At 39.8% G+C, this 20,087-nt stretch overlaps 1 protein-coding gene across 1 annotated transcript in view; it reads right to left on the bottom strand.

Moving 5' to 3' along the window:
* Sema5a (semaphorin 5A) overlaps positions 1-20,087 on the bottom strand; it is a 472,079-nt gene that overhangs the window by 90,610 nt on the left and 361,382 nt on the right. Inside the window, 2 exon segments of the mRNA XM_036206837.1 lie at positions 782-897; positions 899-990. Coding sequence (XP_036062730.1) covers positions 782-897; positions 899-990 — 208 coding nt within the window.

Genomic DNA, 20,087 nt, shown 5'->3' with positions numbered 1-20,087 from the left:
AATGGACATGAACAAGGATACCGAGCCCCTCTAGAGCAGAATTGTGTCAGAAGCCAGAATTCATTTCCAGTTCCCAACACTGCAAACATTACAGTACCAGTCAAGTTTAAGGAGTTCACAGTCCCCTTTCATTTCCTAAGCACCTGGGCTTATGTGTCTCCAGACTACACTTTGAAGTACATTGTGGTCCACTCTGGACACTCCTTAGAAAATAAGAGGCCAGAGCAGCGGGTGTGGGGAGTCCTGATGGCACTTGGCTCTCCCTGCATCTCCAGGATTTCCTTCCTGTCACTAGTGCCTACATGATGATGGAACCTTAGGAATAAGCTGTAGCCAAGGCTGCTAGGGAGCAGGACTACATGTGGTTGACGAGCTATGAAGATGAAATTTAGTATCAGCATCAGGGCTACTCCAGAAGAGCACCGGCCCACTTTTTCTCACATTCTCTCTCCCCTCCCGTGTGTGTGTGTGTGTGTGTGTGTGTGTGTGTGTGTGTGTGCAAATAAAATATTAACCTATGCTGGGGCACTAAACCGTAGCATTGTCAGAGAGTTATTATACACTGAATAACATTTTCACACCTATGACTGCTCATACTTGTTACCCATGTGATTCCTCCAATGACAACCAAGGGTTAGTGGCATCACAGTAACTCATTTCCATGAAGCCCCTGTATCCTGGAATGTAAGATGCATATAGATGTAAGTTCCTACACAATTCTGACAGCAGGAGATTGGAAAGTCTTCTTGGCACAGATGCCCTCACCCTGGGGATTCCTTACCTGCGTGTTTGGTGGAAGTGGCACCTCTTCAAGGGGATCTTGGCCACATGCTCCTGCAGCCCCACAAAGAGGACACTCTGGCTGTGGAGTATCTGCAGGCTCCTGATAGGTTTCCTGCCTCCTCTCTGGGAAAAGCTCAATTTCTTCCAGCAAACAGCTGCCTGAGGTCTGACTCAGGGGAGCCCGTACTTTCTTAATGGTGCCATAATCTGCAAAGACAAGAAGGGAAGGAAATAAAGCATGCAGGTAGCACAGCCATCCTCAGAGAAGCAGAGCATGCACATAGCACAGAGCCATGATCACCAGCCCATGAAGTCAATCAAGTGTTACATTGTTGCATGCATTGAAATGAAGCAACTTTCAGTAACGCAGAGACTCTTCAATGGGCCACTCAGGACAAAGGGTTTAGGCAGTGGTGCCCCAGTGCAGACAGCTATGAGAATGACCGATCTACCACTCGCCTCTTCAGTTGCAAGACCAGGAACTAGGGTCAGGCTAAACTTCATTGCTGATCAAAACAGCTGCAGAGTAACAGAGGAGAACAATCCCAACAGGACAATCTGGGGTCCTTGATGTCAGGGAGCTGACTGCTGCCCATGCACAGAAGATACAAAGTGACTTGTGATGTGAATATAAGGTCATTTCTGTGAGTTTGAACTTGACTCATGTCTGAACTGATCCAAGTCTTCTTGGCCAGAGGTTCATGCATTTAAAATTGCCCGTGGTAAGGGTCCTCTGCACCATGCAGACTCTGCAGATAGGTTGTAAGGGATGCAGAGAAGGCTCCTTTTAGCGCCATGGCTCTCAACCTTGTTGAAGCTGTGGCCCTTTATTATAGTTCCTCATAATTTTTGTTGCTACTTTCTAACTGTAATTTTGCTACTGTTATGATTTCTAATGTAAATATCTGATATGCAGGATATCTGGTATGTGACCCCTGTGAAAGGGTCATTCGACCTCCAATGGGGTTGGGACCCACAGGTTAAGAACTGGTATTTTGCTCACCCATAGAGTGGGCATGGATAACCTTTGTGTCAGGGAGATGAATGGGAGGTTGAAGGCCACTGCTGCTGGCCTGCAACACCCAGACGTCTTGAAGCACTTCTAATAACTATCACCGAAGATGTAGTTACCTCAAATGCAAAAACTGAATAAACCCATATGATTTCAAGTTTCAAATCATAGTGATTCTTCTTCTATAAACACAGAACCAGCTTAAGAAGTTATTTTAAAAGCCAAAATAAAACCAGGAAGTGTTCACTTGAAGGAGCTTCAAACAAATAAGTAAAAAAGACTGAACAGAAAATACTTTACAATTTTTACCTTTATGGAAGTCCTTAGATAAAAGGACTATATTTAGAGAGAAAACACGTGCACACTTATATTAGCATGACTTTACTTAAAATGTAAATCTAAAATATCTCCAATGAACATTTTCTCAAAAGACAGGCTACATCATCACGCATAAAGTGTTAGTAACAACAACATTTTTACTTCAAACTAGCTGGTTACATATATTAGTTTTTGAAAAAAGATCCATCGTACACGGGAGACTGAAAGGAATGTGTCTGTGTGAACTAGAAAATGGGCAACAGTGTCCATTCAGAAAAATCATTGACTCACGAACATAAATATGAAAGACCATGTTGATAAAGCCTTTATTCTATAATAAAACTCTTTCTGACTTAGTGACTAGAGTTCATGGGCTTGTGAAAAATTCAGCCAGCCTTGGTGATTTTGGTTCACCCTGCACAGGGCAATGGAAACCATCAGTAAACAGAGCATAGAGGCCTAGGCAGCATATGATGGGAACTTCAGGGATAAGGGCTGACTTGAATTCAGATGTCTCAGTCACAAATCTCTGAGACTTCCAAAAGATACTGGCAGGTGGATCTGTCAGCTTCCCAGGGAGTAACAGAGCCTTCTTCTCGACTGTGCGATATTACAGCAACAGTGAGGATGTCAGTTCAGATTGCGGGTTGGGAAGTAGCCATCAGCTACTCTTGGTTACGTGACATGGGTGGAGTAATAGGAAATCACTGGGTAAAGCAGAACCTTCTAACCAGTTTCTGAGGCAGTGAGGGACAGGACAGGTGAGTGTCAAACAGGAGAGTGACAGGGAATACTTTGTGAATGTGGCACCCTAGCCTGGTTTGCAAAACTGAGGTTTAAACTAGAACATATTCAACAGGTAGCCAAGTCCCCTTTCTATTGATGACTTATTTTGTTTATGAATTAATACTGTGAGAAACCTACCAAAATTAATAACACCTCTGGAGTCAACTTCACTGGTATTTAAAATTCTTACAAAATTGCAGAAAGAACCAAGTTTTAGTAGAGCTTTAATAATTTGATTTCAGTAAGCTATCAATGATGAAAAATATTCTGCACATGTTTTATTCACACCCTGTAACCAGTGCTCCAGCCAATGGGATGTTAGCATTTGACTGAGAGATGGTAAGCAAAGATTTAAATGTTGGTCTATGACCCAGGGTTCTGTTGTCTCTCCTTATCTATGGGCATCTGGTGACATGATGAGTCCCTTGTGAAGTTATCATTCCCTTGGTGTCAGGATTATTATAGGGTGATCCTGAGCCACACAACAAAAGCTTAATTCCATATCCTTACAGCCTTTTCCTATCCTGCCTGAGCCCGTCCTTGCTTTGTGCTCACCCATTCCCTGTCACCATCTTACTCTCTAAAGTGATCTTGAAAACAATAGCACCACAGGGAAGGAGCCATATCAGTCCTTGTATTCACCTTACTCTAAATTTTAGTTTTGCCTCTTATGCGTCCACTTTTCTCCATTTCCTGTACAGCATTATATTGGCCTTATTTTATCTTTAAAGAAATGTGTATGCTTTGCTCTCATCCTTCAGATGTTTCTGCAATTTGGCTTTCACATCTCTCTTTATTGTGTCATCATTTTCACACCTTGTTCTTCCCTTACTTACTTCATGATTTTCCTCTCAGACCCTTCACATCCCAATCTCTTTTTTTGTGTTTTTTCCTCTACTAATCTTGTCCCTTTTTTCACTGAATAACTGATTTTATTTTCTCTTTAAATAATGTTTTTATTAATTCATTGAGCATTTCATACAATGTTCGATCATGTTCACATCTCCTTCCCCAACTCCTCCCAGATCCACCCTCTTCATTCTCATGTACCTACCCATCCAAATTTGAGTGTTCTTTTATTTTCAAACACATTGAATACAGTTTGTGTTGCCCAATTACTCTTGGCAGTGGGGTATGGAGTATCTACCAGGGTTCACATCATTAAAGAAAATGGACTCTCTCTTTCTCAACAACTGTTGAGTACCAATAGCCCTTCAGCTACTGGTGAGGTTTCCTGCCACCTCTCCCCTGCACACCCTCCATGCCAGGGTTTTGTTTGACTTCAGCTTACACAGGTCACAGGTGCACTGTCTCAATTGCTGTGCATTACTGAGGGAAATGCCCTGTTGTATCTGGAAAACGCTTTTTCCTTTGACTTATTTCTGGCTCTTATGATCTAACATACTGTATATCATTCATGCTGTTTTCTGTCCTCTGTTCAATCGTGGTACAGTGGCTGGCATTAAAACCTTCTTAAACTAACCACCCACTCAACAGACTAACACAACCACAACTTTGAAGAACACTGGGATATGATCAAGAGAACCAATGTAAAAATCTTTGGTGAAGACATAGAACACTTAGTTACTGAAATTAATGCATAAATCTTTCAAGCACATGGAAATATAAGTGTATATAATATTTTAACATGGTATATATAATAAATAAGTATACATAGATATTATACAAATAAAACTTTGAACCAAAAATAAATGTGGTTAGGTCTACATGACACATCATAGTTAAAATTGAAAGACTACAGAAATAAAAAAGATTATTAAAGCTGCAAGAAAAAGCCCCTCAATTTATGAGGACTAACCATCAGGATAGCATCAGACCTCTTAGCAGCAGCCCTAAACACAAAGCAAAGTTTGGAAGAATAAATTCCAGGTTCTGAAAGAAAGTGAAGAACAACCAACTAGTATTATTACCTCTAACTATGCTACCATCTGAAACTGATGAAGAAATAAAGACATTTCAAGAAAAGCACACAAACTAAAGCAATTTGTGATCAACCTGGACCTGCAGAAGAAACTTAAAAGAATTCAGAGAAGGAGGAAAGTCTTAATCTTGGAACACAGGAAGAAATACATTTTGTAAGAATAACAAAAAAATAAATCACAACCAAATCAGCCAAATAGGAAAACTACTTATATGAATGGAGAAGCAGCAAAACAATATATATTTGAAACAACCAGAGGAAAGAAACAATAAATCAAGAAGAATCAATCAACATTCTTTCAGTAATAACCCAGAATATAAATGATCTTAGCTTCTTAATTAAAACACACAGCCTAGCTTATTGGACAAAAAACACCATCCAGCTGTTTGTTGCCTGCAGTTCATTCTCTGCTCTATATGTCACAATACAGCATGCGCGCATGCACACAGACACACAGACACACAGACACAGACACACACACCCCCCAAAATCATACATGTAGGCTTTGGTGGAGTATCCTTTCCCCAGCTCTTCACTCTACACCTCTTCTTTTTTAGTAAATGGTCTCTATTTCTGTTTATAAAGAATCATCAAACATGCAGTGAATCAGCAGCATCTCTGGCAGTACTTCCATGTCACACTGCAGAATCGGATTGCTGCTTTGATTCTGACCACACAGCATGAGCACTTTAAATTTTCCATGCCCACATGCTATAAAAAAACAGATGCTGCATTAAATACCTTTGCTAGGATTTGAGACTATTCTGTTATGAATTTTAGTGTTTTTACTGGACATACAAATCTTTCTGTCTTAAAAAACCATGGTGGCCTAATTATAGAAAAGAGTTTTAATGGCTTCTACCATTATTCCTTAATACAAAATCATCAAATCAGTTTGCTTTGTATTGTATTGTTTTGAAATGTTTGATTTTAAAAACTGCTATTTAAGTTTGCTGATGAGTTCTATTAAAAACTGTTAAATTTTGGCTTTCAACTGCAATAGAACTTCTAACCATTCCTGAAATGGGCGGATGTAAACATATGTCTCCATTTAAACTATCTATTTATGCAAAACAGCATTATTATCATCAATGGTAATGAAAACAAATTAGTAATTAACTCTGGAAAATGTTAAAAGTTTTATCTCAAAATACCAAATATCAACCAAGTTTTAATTGTTTAAATAGGATTAAACAAACACATTCATTAGCCTGCAAGTTTGGTGTTTTATTTAATAAATAATAAAGGTATAGGTATATTTATAAATACAGAATTTGTTTTACAACATTTTCTTTATGCTTTATTGTCAGGGCATGTTTAATTTGCATATTTATTTATCAGGTATATATACCTCAAGTCACTTGAAAATTTATTAAGTGAAATGGAATCATGAGCAGAATTAGTTTAAGAAGAACTAGTCTACAAGAAGCACACCTCAATGGCAAAGATACTCAACAGCAAAGGCTGTAAGTGAATATACCAATACGGTTGAAGGAAAAGATAAATAGAATTATCATTATGTCAGAAGACATGACACATCAAATTAAATTGATAGAGGAAACCAGTTACAACACTGGAGGCATACTCAGGGAGACACAGTGGCATATCCATTCTTATGTTTAAAAGACAAGGCAGGTAGGTAAACATGTTTAAATGATTATATATGAGATGAACGTTTCTAAGAGCAAGGGAAGAGGATAACAGCCTGAAGACATAAAGGTTATGCTATGATGTGTCCCTAGACCACTCCTCCAGAAACTGAATGGCTTCCTTGATATGCCTGTTAGTGACAACAGTGGAATTCTCCTTGGCGGGGATCAATACAGTGTAGAAACAATCCCCAGCATTGGCTTTTGGTAATGATCAATAAAGACAAGGCATAAATCTAAGGGTGTATAGAATACAAACAGCTAAGGGGACTTGCTGTAACAACAAAGAGTAATTTTCTTCTTAACAATCTTAGACATTAGGAAAATGAATGAAAGGAAAAACAAAAGAAAAATGAAATGGCTTAAAAAGGTAAAGTTTGCAGTGTCATAAGAACTGTCTCAAGTTTAATTTCAACTTAATTACCAGGAAAAGAAATATTTCAAATCCCTGCAAAGAATTCTAGATGTGAGAAATGGTCTCTGAAACTCCAAGCCTTATTCCACTACAGGGAAATAGGTTCATGTTTTAGGACAAATAGGTTACCTAGCAAGCTGTGGGAAGAGTAACTGAAAACAAGGTTGAGGGCTTTTACTAGGAAGATAAATTGGGATTAGATGAAAGTGTATTCTAGGAGCAGAGTTTGATTATCAAACTCCCAGACCAGAGTACTTCATAGGAAGGGAGAGACGGATGTAAGAGACCTGCAGAAGCAACAATGTGGACTCCACCAAGCCTCATTCACATGAGGAAGTGGGAATGCATAGGTTATCTAAAACATCATCATCCGGTGGAGACAGACTACAATCCATTGAAGTAATTAAAAATATTTTCAGGCAGCCCTAGTTTTAAAGTGGTTCAAATATTGATTTTAGTTATGTATTTTATTTGCTACAATATGTATTATTTATGTGATATTTTTAGTATGTAAAATGAAATTATTGTTATAAGACTTTTCAAATCTATATATATGTTCACTATATATTCATTTTAGTTAATTATAGCCATTTGAGTTGCTCCGACTTAAGGTAACAGACAGCTCAGGGATATACATGATGATGTCTTGGTCGTGTCTGTAGAAAGCCAGGTGCCTACCACCCCAACTTCAAACAAGTGACAATTCTCATCCCTCAACATGAAGAGCCTCATTCTTATGAACCACATATTAAGTATTGCTGTACTATTTCATTTCAACAAAAGCTTCTTCCTCTGTAAATGCTTGATCATCTGTGAATGTGATGATTGATTTTCATGGTTACCTTGACTAGATTTAGAATAACCAAAGGCATAAATCTCCAAGGGTGTCTATGAGGACATTTTTAAAGATATTCAAATGGAAGTAGAGGACCCACCTTGAATGTGTGTAGCACTCTCTCATGTGTTGTGGTCTCAGACTGAACAAGGAGGGGAAAGCAGCATTCTCTACAGTCTACTCCCCAGTCTACCGACCCCCACCTCCATCTTTCTTGCCAGCATGGACTGTGTCCTTGGAACAATTCCTCTCTCTTGAGTTATATCTTGTGAGGTATTTGTTCTAACATGACGGCTAACACACTTGACTGTCTCAATTGCCCTGTGCTTCAACTAAAGTGATCCCAGGAAGGTTAAGTAGCAGTGTGCAGACTACACAGCTAGCGAGTACAACCATGAACCCAGAACCTGGACTATGACTCCTGTGAAGGAAGGGATCATAGGCAGGTATATGATGCCCCTGAGAGTGGATGCAATCATTGTGAGGTCATTTCAGAACCAGACAGACTGACATAAAACATACATGACCTAAGAGAAGGTTCTAACTGTTCTTCTTTGCCTAGAGTTTTCTATTCTCCTAGAAGTGAAGCTTCCACTCCACTGCTCTTTCTTGGAATGTAGCTTTCTACCACAGTTTTGGAATGGCATTGACAAGACAGGATGGCCACTGCCTCAATACAACACACATGTTACAGTCCAGATCCTAACCACCTGTAAAGGCTGTCACAACATGCTGATACAGATGGAAAAGAAAACATGAAGTACTGCATAGTTTAATGCCAAATTTACAAAAAACAGAGTCATTTGAAAGAAGGGAACCTCAATTGAGAAAGTGTTCCCATAAGATCCAGCTATAGGGCGTTTTCTTAATTAGTGACTGACTGGGGGAGGACTCAGTACATTGTGGGTGGTACAGTTGGACTGGTGATGCTGGGTTCTATACAAGATCAGGCTGAGCGAGCCATGATGAGCAAGCCAGTAAGCATCACCCTCCATGACTCTGCATCAGCTTTTGCCTCCAGGTTCCTGCCCTGTTTGAGTTCCTGCTCTGACATCCTTTGATGATGGACTATGATATGGAAGCGTAAGCCAAATAAACCCTCTCCTTCCCAAGTTGTTTTTAGTCATGATGTTCCATCACAGCAATAGTAACCCTAACTAGGACACATGATGTGTTATTCCTACACGAAGCTAAAAGATTTAAATCATAATATACAAAGATAAAACTATAGAAAATGTAGGGAAAATTTCCCTCTAGAAAATTATGCCAGTTTTTTTTTTTTTCTTAGAGAATGTGAATGATGATTTGGTCTTTAGCCATCTCTAAGTGGAAACCACTGTCTAAATGAAACTCTCCAACGACATGACACTAAGATTGGCAAGGCCTACAACAACATTTTCCTCATTTTGCAGTTGAGGAAACCAAGGCCCAGCCAGGTTCTAGAAGTTCAAAGGACAGACTACCACGTCAGTGTTTGGAATCTTTTTTACATAGACCAAGTGCTTGGCCTGGATTTGTCCAAAATATTTTTGTTCTAAAAGTACAGGCAGAATGGCAGAGAATCTCCCCAACTGTCTGTCGTCAGCAGCAGCATGGCTGATGGGTCACTGTGCCAGCTGAGAGGGAGGGCAGAACTTTGGAAAGCAGTGACTACTCGAGACGGTGCTGAAGCCCTGCTTTCTGGATTTCACTGCAGGAACAGCTGACTCCCCTGAGATGCTAACCCCAGGGCATGTCTGACTAACCCATGAGCAAATGAAGCATGCACCGCATCAAAACCACTTGAAAAGAGGAAACAAAGAACAACAACAAAATCCCAAACCAGAAAGAACCACTTCTGTTTCATTTTAAAAAATTTAAGACTTAAAGATTTGTATGAGCACTAAAGTTTACAATAATACATGGCCTTTATGTAACCATTTGCTCTGATACATAAGGTGTAATGTACAATTTTTTTCATTAGTGTCTGAGATTTAATTGTATTTCTGCCTTTGGGGGAAATGGCAGATCTTTACTCATTGTCAGTTGTTTCACCAAGATTCTATTTCCCACTTAGCATTAGTTAGTTTAGACGCAATCAGTTGTGACCATCTCTCCCTGGTGAGCAAGTATGGCATTTAATAAGACAGGAACCGCTATGAACTCAGCTGCAGCCATTTAAAATGCAGAGATTGAAGTTTAGGTTCTCTGTAACCCAGGATGTGACTGTGTTTGGAGATATAGTGTTTTAAAATGTAATTGAGATAAATATGGTCAGTGTAGGTCCTCATTTGATGGGACTGGTGATCTTACAGGAACAAGAGGCATGTGTGCACACACACACACACACACACACACACACACACACACACACACACGAGAGAGAGAGGGGGGGGCACAGAGGAGGTCCACAAGAGGGGTGTTCATATTGTAAGCAGCTTATTTTTAATTATTTTCATGTTATCACATATATGAATGTATTATACACATACAAGACTATGAATATATTGACACATATATAGACACACATACACCTAAAGCATAGAGAAGTTATAGAGGTGGTACAGGATGGGTATAATTTTGATACTGTGCTTGGATTAAAATATAATAATTCCCATAGAAGATGCTATTGTTCAAACCTTTGTGTTAATATCTCTGCTGGGCTGCTGGGCTTTGTGGGGAAATCAGTACTAAGTGAGTGTTCACAAGTGAGCTGTGAAGAACCTGAGGAAAACATCTCTGTTTATAACACTTGTGTGTGTGTGTGAGAGAGAGAGGGGGGTTGTATGTGTGAGAGAGAAAGACTGTGTGTGTTTGTGAGAGAGAGAGAGGGTGTATGTGTGTGAGAGAGAGAAGGGGAGAGAGGAGGTTGTGTGTGTGTGGGGGGGGTTGTGTGTGTGTGTGAGAAAGAGACTGTGTGTGTGTGTGTATGTGTGTGTGTGTGTGTGTGTGTGTGTGTGTGTGTGTGTGTGTAGATCCACAAGCTCATGGGCACACATGCAGAGGAAGATATTAAGGGACAGGCCCTATGCCTCTCTCCTTGTTTTCATGAGTCAGGGACAGGTTTCTCACTGAATCTGGAGCTAGGCTGGCAGCCACCAAGCTTGAACACTTTGCCTGTTTCAGTCACCCTACTGGGGTTAAAGGCATGTGTGACTTTTCACCGGTTTCTGGGGATTTGAACATAGATCTTCATTCTTGTGCAGTGAGGACTCTTATCTGGTTAAACCATCTCCCCAGCCCCAGACTGAAGTTCTTTGGCCAGAGTTTCTAGAATTTGCAAACATTTCAAAAGTAATATAAAAACGTATTTTGCAGGAAGAAAGTAAGGGGATGAAGGATCAAGAGGAGAAAGGTAAGGAAAAGAAACACAGCATTTGTTATCACTGTGTAGAAACAATACTTGCCTTTTGATATTTGGGTATGAACATATAATCTTCAACTCACTGCAGCTTAAACATGATTCATACATGAAAGCCATTGTACTTTATGTGACAAAATGGCCAGTCTTAATATATCTATGCACCCTATCAATGAAAGATGGCCCAGAAAATTTAAGATTTTAAGAACAGCAGCCAAATATACTTTCAATATATAGGATAAACATGCTTTGTCTGAAATGTAATAATGATTTTATAAGATGGAGATCTTCAAGACACAGATGCATGACTTCACATTGTAAGTAAAGTACAATAATCCTGCCAACAAATAAAGGTAAATTTCTCCAGGAAGACAGATAAAGATGGATGGATTATCACAAAGTGCTAAATCTATTATTTGTGCTCTGTTCTTTATCACATCTCTAAAGTCTGTCATATTTTAAGGGGATGTTTTCTATTCAAGTTTCCATGCACTGAATTCAGGACAGAAGTAAAGCTTCTGAAAGGCATGTGGCATCTTGGACAATGGACCCCTGTAACGGTCAGAGATTTACTGTGGACTTTATTTCTCATTGTACACTAGGCTCAGTCTGCTTCTGTACCACTGTAATCCAGAGGCATTTGTTTCTCTATGTTTGTCTCATCGACCCAGTTACTGCAAAGATATAGAAAGCCTTTGTATTTGCATCTGCTACCGTCCAAGCATTACCAGTGCGGTAATGATGAAATACCTTCTCCCACTCACTGGGCAGCCTGTTGCTATAGCAACAGATCATTATATAAAGTTCATCAATTTAGCTAGCTGCTATCCCAATGTGGCAGACAACTAATACATTACCAAAGTTCTTTCTCTTAACTTGAAATCTGAGCAAATGAATTAAATCGCTCTTGGCACTTGGAGTCAGCATTACATTTATATAGCAAAGGGGAATTCAGGGCAAAAAAAATTAGGTCTTGCTGGCCAGTACATGCCTAAAAAACAGATTTTAATTAACTTTTAAAAATCAGATTCAACTTATTTTTTCCCTAAAAAATATGATCATTACCAGCTGAGACATTTCAGTCATGTACTACATGCAACGTTCTTTAATTTCAAAGAATTATATTCAACCACAGTCTATAAACCCAGATGTCACACCACACAGGCTATCTTGATGATTGTATCCTTGCTGACTTGAAGAACAGTGCCTGGCACACAGTGGGTACCAAGTAAGGTCACACAGTTTATTAGGTGCAACAGAAACCAACTGCCTGGACCAGGCAACTAGCCCTAACATCATAATCAGGTAACCTCTGCCTCTCAGCCCATACCCATTTCACAGTGTTGAGGCCACTAGGAGAGTTTATAGAGAACACTGAGAATCAGCCATCATTCCTCCCTCCCTACTGCTTGGCCTGCAGTGAAACATCCAACCCTGCCAGCTTCTTAACTCCATTAGTACTCACTCCACATAAGCAGAGGGAAATGATATTTCTTTTAGAGCAACTTTGATTGCCTTGCAAAACAAAACTTCAATGGCCCTTTCAGTAGGCTGAATCATAAGCTGGTGCTCACAGGAAATTTACCACTGGAGTTTCCTGTGAATAAAAACCATATTACATTTAAAACCAGAGTGCAATTAATAGAGTCCCGTGGGTATCCTTTCTGAAACTCTCATCTAACCTCACAGCTTAAATCTAACTCTAGCCATTCTGTTAAGGAAGCAATTCAGGTTCCTAAAAGGAAATTACTTGCCTTGGATTTATTGTATCTAAATTACAAAACAACCACCCAGTTGGCATCCCTTGTCTGACATGGACCAGGCAACACAGCAGTCTAAATTATCCCCTCACACCCAGTGGTAAGATTTACACTCTGTCTGCTCCCATTAGTTATCGATTAAGACAGTTAAGAAAATCTGTGCTAAGCACTTTTGCACCTATGAAACATTAATTTAAAAGAATAATGATAACTCCTCAATGGAATAGGAAAATTATTTTGTCATTCTTCTGAGTTGCTTCATTATGCTTATTATAAAAAAAATGCAGGATGGACCAAGCTGAGTCTGTGATCACTCTTCAAGCATGGTTATATCCATTCTTATAGCAATAAGACAAGCTGAGGTCTCTATTACTAGCCTAGAACTTTCCACTCAGGTTCACAGAAATTACACCTCACAGTGAGACCTGCCATGCACAAGAGCTCAGGTTACAAAACAGAACTAGGACTCTCCTCTTTGTACCTGATATGTCTCAGTACCAGATATGAAGCATTTGGGTTCTAGGATGAAACACTGTGGGAGCTATCCCCCAATTGAGCATCATCTCTGTTCTTTCCACCCACAGTTCCAGTGAATGGCTGCCTTAACTCAACTTCCCAAACACCAGACCCCTTCTCCAGTGGCAGGTACAGTCCATTCTGCATTTTCTCCTGAGTAGACCACTCCTCTACTCTCCTTCAGGGAGCACCTCTAGGAGCTGGTACCTCACATCTCTACTCCAAGCTGCTTCTGACATGTAATCTGGACACCCATGCAAGTTAATTCTTGATTCAATGCAGGCAGTTTGTGAGATCAAAGCACAGAACAAACATCTGTATTATGTCTGTACATGGTGTCAGCTTCCCTTTACATCAAGTGAGAAGCTTCATTCTTATCTCTGATATTTTATCTGCTGAGCACACAATCAGGTGCCAGGTGGGATTTACTGAATGAAGGAATCATCAGGGTTTCCTATTTCTGCCATAGATGACATTCCTCTAAGTTCAGCTTAGAACATCTCATACTCCTGTTGTTAATCCTGGATAAGAGCAGTGAACCACAGAATTAAAATTCGGCCATTTGTTTGAAGAACTCAGGTAGATATATTGTCCAATGATTTCTTCTCACCTCTCTTACATTTTCCCTGAGACATATCAAAAAGGCAAAGAGCTAATGTCCTTTAGGGGACAGGCATTTGAAAAGGAAGTTGTGGTAATAGCAGACCTTTGAGTGTAGCAGGCTGGTTCCCAAGGTTTATAATATCAGAATGAACACTCAGCTATTCTTGAAGAGAATATTTCCAGTGCAGCCCCAGAGACCAGGATTCAGAAGGGATGCAGTATGGCGAAGACCTAATGCCAACTCCAGGTGGACCTATACAAAGAGCCTAAAATGTAATCAACCAGTGATTAAAGGCCATTGATTTCAGGCCACATCACCATAGATGGCAGCAGGAGAGTGATGCAGTAGAGGATAGACTTCTAGAAAAGAGATTTCGTGAACATCCCTGTGCCCCAAAGGATGCATGATATAAAGCATTAGGCTCAATCATTGCTTTCTACAAAGCACCTACTGTACATTAGCCATAGTCATGACACTGATGATGGGGAAGAGGAAGGTACCAGGGCCCAGAGTACTCCCTCTATCCCAGAAATGTTATCTTTTTTTTTTTGTTTGTTTTTTCAAGACAGGGTTTCTCTGTGTAGCTTTGGAGCCTTTCCTGGAACTCACTTGGTAGCCCAGGCTGGCCTCGAACTCACAGAGATCCACCTGCCTCTGCCTCCCAAGTGTTGGGATGAAAGGCGTGCCTGGCCAGAAATGTTATCTTGTATGTAGAAACTCCCACAGAAACAAGAAAGGCCTGTAGGCAGGGTGTGAACATCCAGTTGTGTGTGGCAGGAAATGGACAGGCATCTCTTCATTCTAATGAGAAACTGTGCAGCAGACAGTGTTCATTCCCAGAGTGGATATCATCCACAAGCTCATGTGTCTGAAGAGCTGGTCTCCAGCTGGTGGTGCAGTTTTGGAAAGGTATGATATCATTTGGATATGAGACCTGGCTGGCAGACATAGGGTTCTACAGGTGGGTCTTAGAGGTTACAAACAAGCTTCTGCTCCAGACCAAATTCTCTCTCCACTTTCTGGCTGCCACAAGGTTTCCCAAATACATTGCACTGTAGCTCAAGCCTCAAGCAGATTTGAATCCTTTCTCTCTTCTCTTTCTTCTTTTAGGTATTTTGTTACATAATGATTACAACATTTCCAACTGTCCTTTAGCCCATAAAGGTAAAGGATAAAGCTAACTCAACATATGCTCGAAAAGTGGGCTAAAATATCCCTCCAAGCCATGTTGTCCATTTCTTTTCTCTAAAGAATTCATTTCCTACTACTTTATTCCTTGTGATGAGTATATTAGCTAGCACCAGAAGAGTTATATTTAATGTGAATTTGTCCCATTCTTCAGAGATTTGTTGCAAATCTCTCAGCAACTCAACTTGCAGACCCCTTCACATTAAGGGCTCAATCTACAGTTATAGTTAGTTGAAGACTTACAACAGTTAACAATGGGCTATTTGCCATTTCTAAAGCTAAGGATAACATGTCCTCAGCATTTAACCCCCAAAGAAAAGGACATTACAATATTAAGGCAAAAGACATATTTATTAGCCTGATGGTGTAATTTCACAGTGTACAGTATATATACATGTCAAAGTATCAAGTGGTGAAACTTACATACATTTTTTCTAAAGTACTGCAATGGAACCTGAGGTCTTAAATATGATATTGAGAAAGTGTTCTACCACTGGCACACACACACACACACACACACACACACACACACACACACATATATATATATACATACATATATACATATATATACACACATATATATACATATATATGTATACATATATACATACACATATATTCCTTATGATGGGAGACAGTTCACTCTGTAAAACTGCTTGCTATACAAGCATCTTGATCTGAGTTGGATCCCCAAAATCCACTTTAAAAAGCCAGGAAGGAAGATGTGTGCCTAGAATCCCAGCACTGGGAGGTAGAGTCACATGGATCTCTGGATTTTGCTGGCCAGCAAGCCTAGTTTAACTACCAAGTTTCAGGCCAATTGGCATCTCAAAAATGAAGAAGATATCACTCGAGAGAGGACACTGGAGTCTGATCTATGGTATCTACATGTATATTGATGCACACATATACACAAACACACACAGATAGCTTCCACATAAACATGCATACATATATGTACCCCACATGAGCACACACACACACACACACACACACACACACACACACACACACACAGAGTTTATGTGTGAACTCTGATCAAGACTGACAGCCTAGTTGTCATACACTCAGGAAAGGACAATGCTGTTCTATAACAAAGTACCTACAGATTGCTCAGCTCCACTAGCTAACCACTGAGTATTTGGTCATGACCTGATACTGCCCAGTTTACTTCTGACTCAGCATGGCCATGCATTACATAAGAATCAGCCAGTTCATGTTTATTTACTAGTATCTGGGTCATGCACTCACTACAAAGGCTTCAAGTTTCTGTTGTTTGAACCCTCAGGTCCATGCCTCCTGATTTCTTGGAACCAAGAAAGTTATCCCCTGGCAGAATTACTTTTCATTTGCTAGCACTAGATGTGGGAGGTGTGAACTACAGTAAATGTATTACACAGTGATGTTCGGGTCAATAATGGAGCTGGACAATTTTTATTTTCTAGTGCTTCACCAATAGTTTCTGAGGTTCAGATGAACAAACATTTCCTAGTGATACTGTTGCCTACAGCTCAGTACAGTACTGCCATAGCCTGGGGCCAATGGTTCCCACATGCAATAGGCTGTTCCTTCCAGGTTAATGTGTGGTTGTGCACCCCAATAAAGTTGTCTGGGGGTCAGAGAACAGAACAGCCATAATATTAAATATAGAGGTTGGCAGTGGTAGCACATGCCTTTAATCCTAGCATTACAGAGGCAGAAATCCATCTGGATCTCTGTGAGTTCAAGGCCACACTGGAAACAGCCAGACATGGTGACTCATGCCTTTAATCCCAGGAAGTGATGGCAGGAAGGTATATAAGGCATGAGGATCAGGCTTTTGAGAAGCAGTTCAGCTGAGATTCATTCCGGATGAGGACACAGAGGTTTCCAGTCTGAGGAAATAGGAACTGGCAAGGCGAGGAAGCTGTGGCTTGTTCTACTTCTCTGATCTTTCGGCATTCACCCTAATACCTGGCTTCAGGTTTGTTTTTATTAATAAGACCTGTTAAGATTCCTGCTACATTAATATGTGTCTACTGAAGGACAAGTATATAATAAAGTATGGATATTCTTTGCCATTTTTCTCTAGGACACTACCAGCTTTGTATAATATTGGCATAGAGTCCTCATACTCCTCTCTTCTCATCTTCAGATATGGAGACAGTTTGGTGGTAAAAAATTTTGAGGCAAGCAAAGGCTCCACATGAAATATGGGTTGGAATTTCATTGTTGTCTTTCTAAGAGGAACAGGATGAGGGAATGGAAAAAGGTGGGAGAGAAAAACAAGAAAGATGGCAGCCAGCTACCTATATCTTAGGAAACCCAAAGTGGTGAAGGGCTCAGCTTGTCTATGACAATCAAAGAAACACCTTTACCAAATGTTCTCAGGATTAGTGAACATAAACCAAAGGCTTAATTAGCATACACTTTGGGGAGCCTTGTGTACTTTCTAGAAATGGAATCAGGAGCCTGAAATGGTGAAATGAGGATCTGAAACTCGGAAAACCATATGGCTCCCTAGAAGATAGGCATGACACATGAGCTCAAATGCTTCCCATGTGCAGAATAGCTCTAAATTGTGACCCTCATTACTAAGATGAAAAGCTGGAATATTCAGCCACTAACTAGTTGCCATAGAATGGACACAATTTCCAGGACCCCTCTGGCCACTGATTTCAGTGGTGATTCCAGTCTGTTTCTCTCAATCTTCCCGTGGCTATAGGTTTGTGAGCATTTCCAGTGTGTGACACTCTACACCAGTGGCACTTAGAGGCAAGTTACAATTCTTAACCATTTTTTTTTTTTTACTGTTTAAAGTTTTTTAACTAATTGATTTTTTAAAATAATTTTTTCTTTATTATTATGTGTTTTAAATTTTATACATCAGCCATGGGTTCCCCTGTCCTCCCCCCTCCTGCCCCCACCCCCACCTTCCCCCCAGCCCCTCCCCTCCATTCCCATGTCCTCCAGGATCAAGGCACCCCTGGGGATTCATTTAAACCTGGTGGATTCAGTACAGGCATACTTGTTTTCTTTAACCACAGTTTGGATTTTAGGTGGCTGTGAAAGTACCTTTGATCCAATAGTCATATCTGGACATCTTCAGTATCAAGGCAGAAGAGGACCAGGAAACAAGATGTAAGAGTCTACAGATGGGACAGAAAGGCTGGCTATTGCCCATAGGATATAGGAATGTTCCTCTTCTTCCTGACATGGTGTGAGCCATAGTTCACAGAACAACATTCAGTGCCCAAGTACAGAATTTTCCGCAGGTCCATAGGACACAAGGGCAAAAGTCATGTCCAAACTGGGTAAGAAGTCAGCTGAGTGAAGATAAACATGAGTCAGTGCTCAGTCTGGGTCCTACTGCATAACACACACTGAAGGCCAGGAAGGTTCTAGAATCTGAGGAACTCGGCTATAACGATCGCAGAGTCCCTGAAACAAGCTGCCAGGACCTCTGCCACATGCCAACTCTTCAATAGAGCCCAACCTAGCCTGCTCTTAACTCATGCACAGGAGGGTGAGCCTCCCAGAGATGCTATAAAGTGCTGACTGTATTTAACCAACATGATTCTGAAACAGAGGGAAAAACTATACTTTATCCAAGAAATAGCACTCATTGTAAAGACTGGCCTTTAAAGACCCCATTTGCCAAGGGCAAATCCAGACCTGTGTAGTTGAAACTATTTTCTTCCATTTTCAGCCAGTGCTCTGATAAGCACAAGGTCAGAGCTTTAAAATTAATCAAATGATCATATCACCGGGGTCCAAGTGAAGCCCTTGTCCTAGTGATTAACTGAGGAGATCACTTTCAATGCTGTGAGAATTCCCTGAGGATGTTCGAATATTCAGATAACCACCAGATTTTCATTATCGTCTTAAATAAATTGAAAAAGTTGCATTCTGTTCTGCATTGCAAACACCTGTTTTTACTGAGTTTAGCTAGGAATTGCTTTCATGGGCTTTTACTAACTACAGATGACTTTCAGTGATTGATGTTCACATGGTAGTAATACCACTCACATAATTCTGAGTTCTAGAGGTTTCTTTACTTCCTGGCAACTCTGACCCAAAATGAAATATTCTTCTTTAAGTTTTATTCTTGCCATTCTATTTTATCACAGCAACAGAAAAATAACAAAGACCTTCTTACGTTGTGTTCCCCCTTTGCCTAATAAATTTTTAGTGTGCCCATAGGTATCTAAAATATGTATACGAATTAAACATTTGCTGGTAACAAATCATGAGGATTTTTTGAAATGCGATTCCTTGGAATACATATAATTTTTTACTAGTTATTAATTATGAAAGTAAAATTTGCATAAAACAAGTTAGAGATGCTTGATTATTTTTACATAAAGTAAAAAATTATAGCTGAAAATTTTTTTTACTGCATCTTCATTTCCTCAGATATCTCAATTTTATAATTATTCATTTCTAGAACATTGCTTTCCACAAATAAGCAGTACAAAATGGAAGAAGTATGTTTAGGGCTATTTCAGAAATTATATTTTAATGGTTTCTTATGAAAACCCAGTCAGCAATTCAAATAACAATTTTTTGAATATTCTATCACAATACAAGCCAGAGATATACTGATATATGTATGGAAGTAGACCACTGGTCAGAAAGAATTACAAGAATTTGTTTTCCATAATTAAACCATTAGGTTTCTATAAGATCAGTAAATTTCATATATATAGTAAGATCACTATAATTTATAACATCTAATATTCTCAAATCTATATGGCAGTGTTTGGGGCAGCATTCATGGGTGTCCATGGCATGATGGGCAGCATGCATAGAGCAAAGGTCCCATGGTTTGCCTTTGGAACCCAGGCTGTAGTCAGGCTGTACAATGTGGCATGGCAAATATTGACAAAAGGACTCAGGTTCACAACGTATTTGACTTTGAATTAAATTTTGGTTGCATGTTCAGAAACTTTTCACC

The sequence above is a fragment of the Onychomys torridus genome, chromosome 15 (genome assembly GCF_903995425.1).
Source record: "Onychomys torridus chromosome 15, mOncTor1.1, whole genome shotgun sequence".
Lineage (NCBI taxonomy): Eukaryota > Metazoa > Chordata > Mammalia > Rodentia > Cricetidae > Onychomys > Onychomys torridus.
This window is presented reverse-complemented; position numbering and strand designations above follow the sequence as displayed.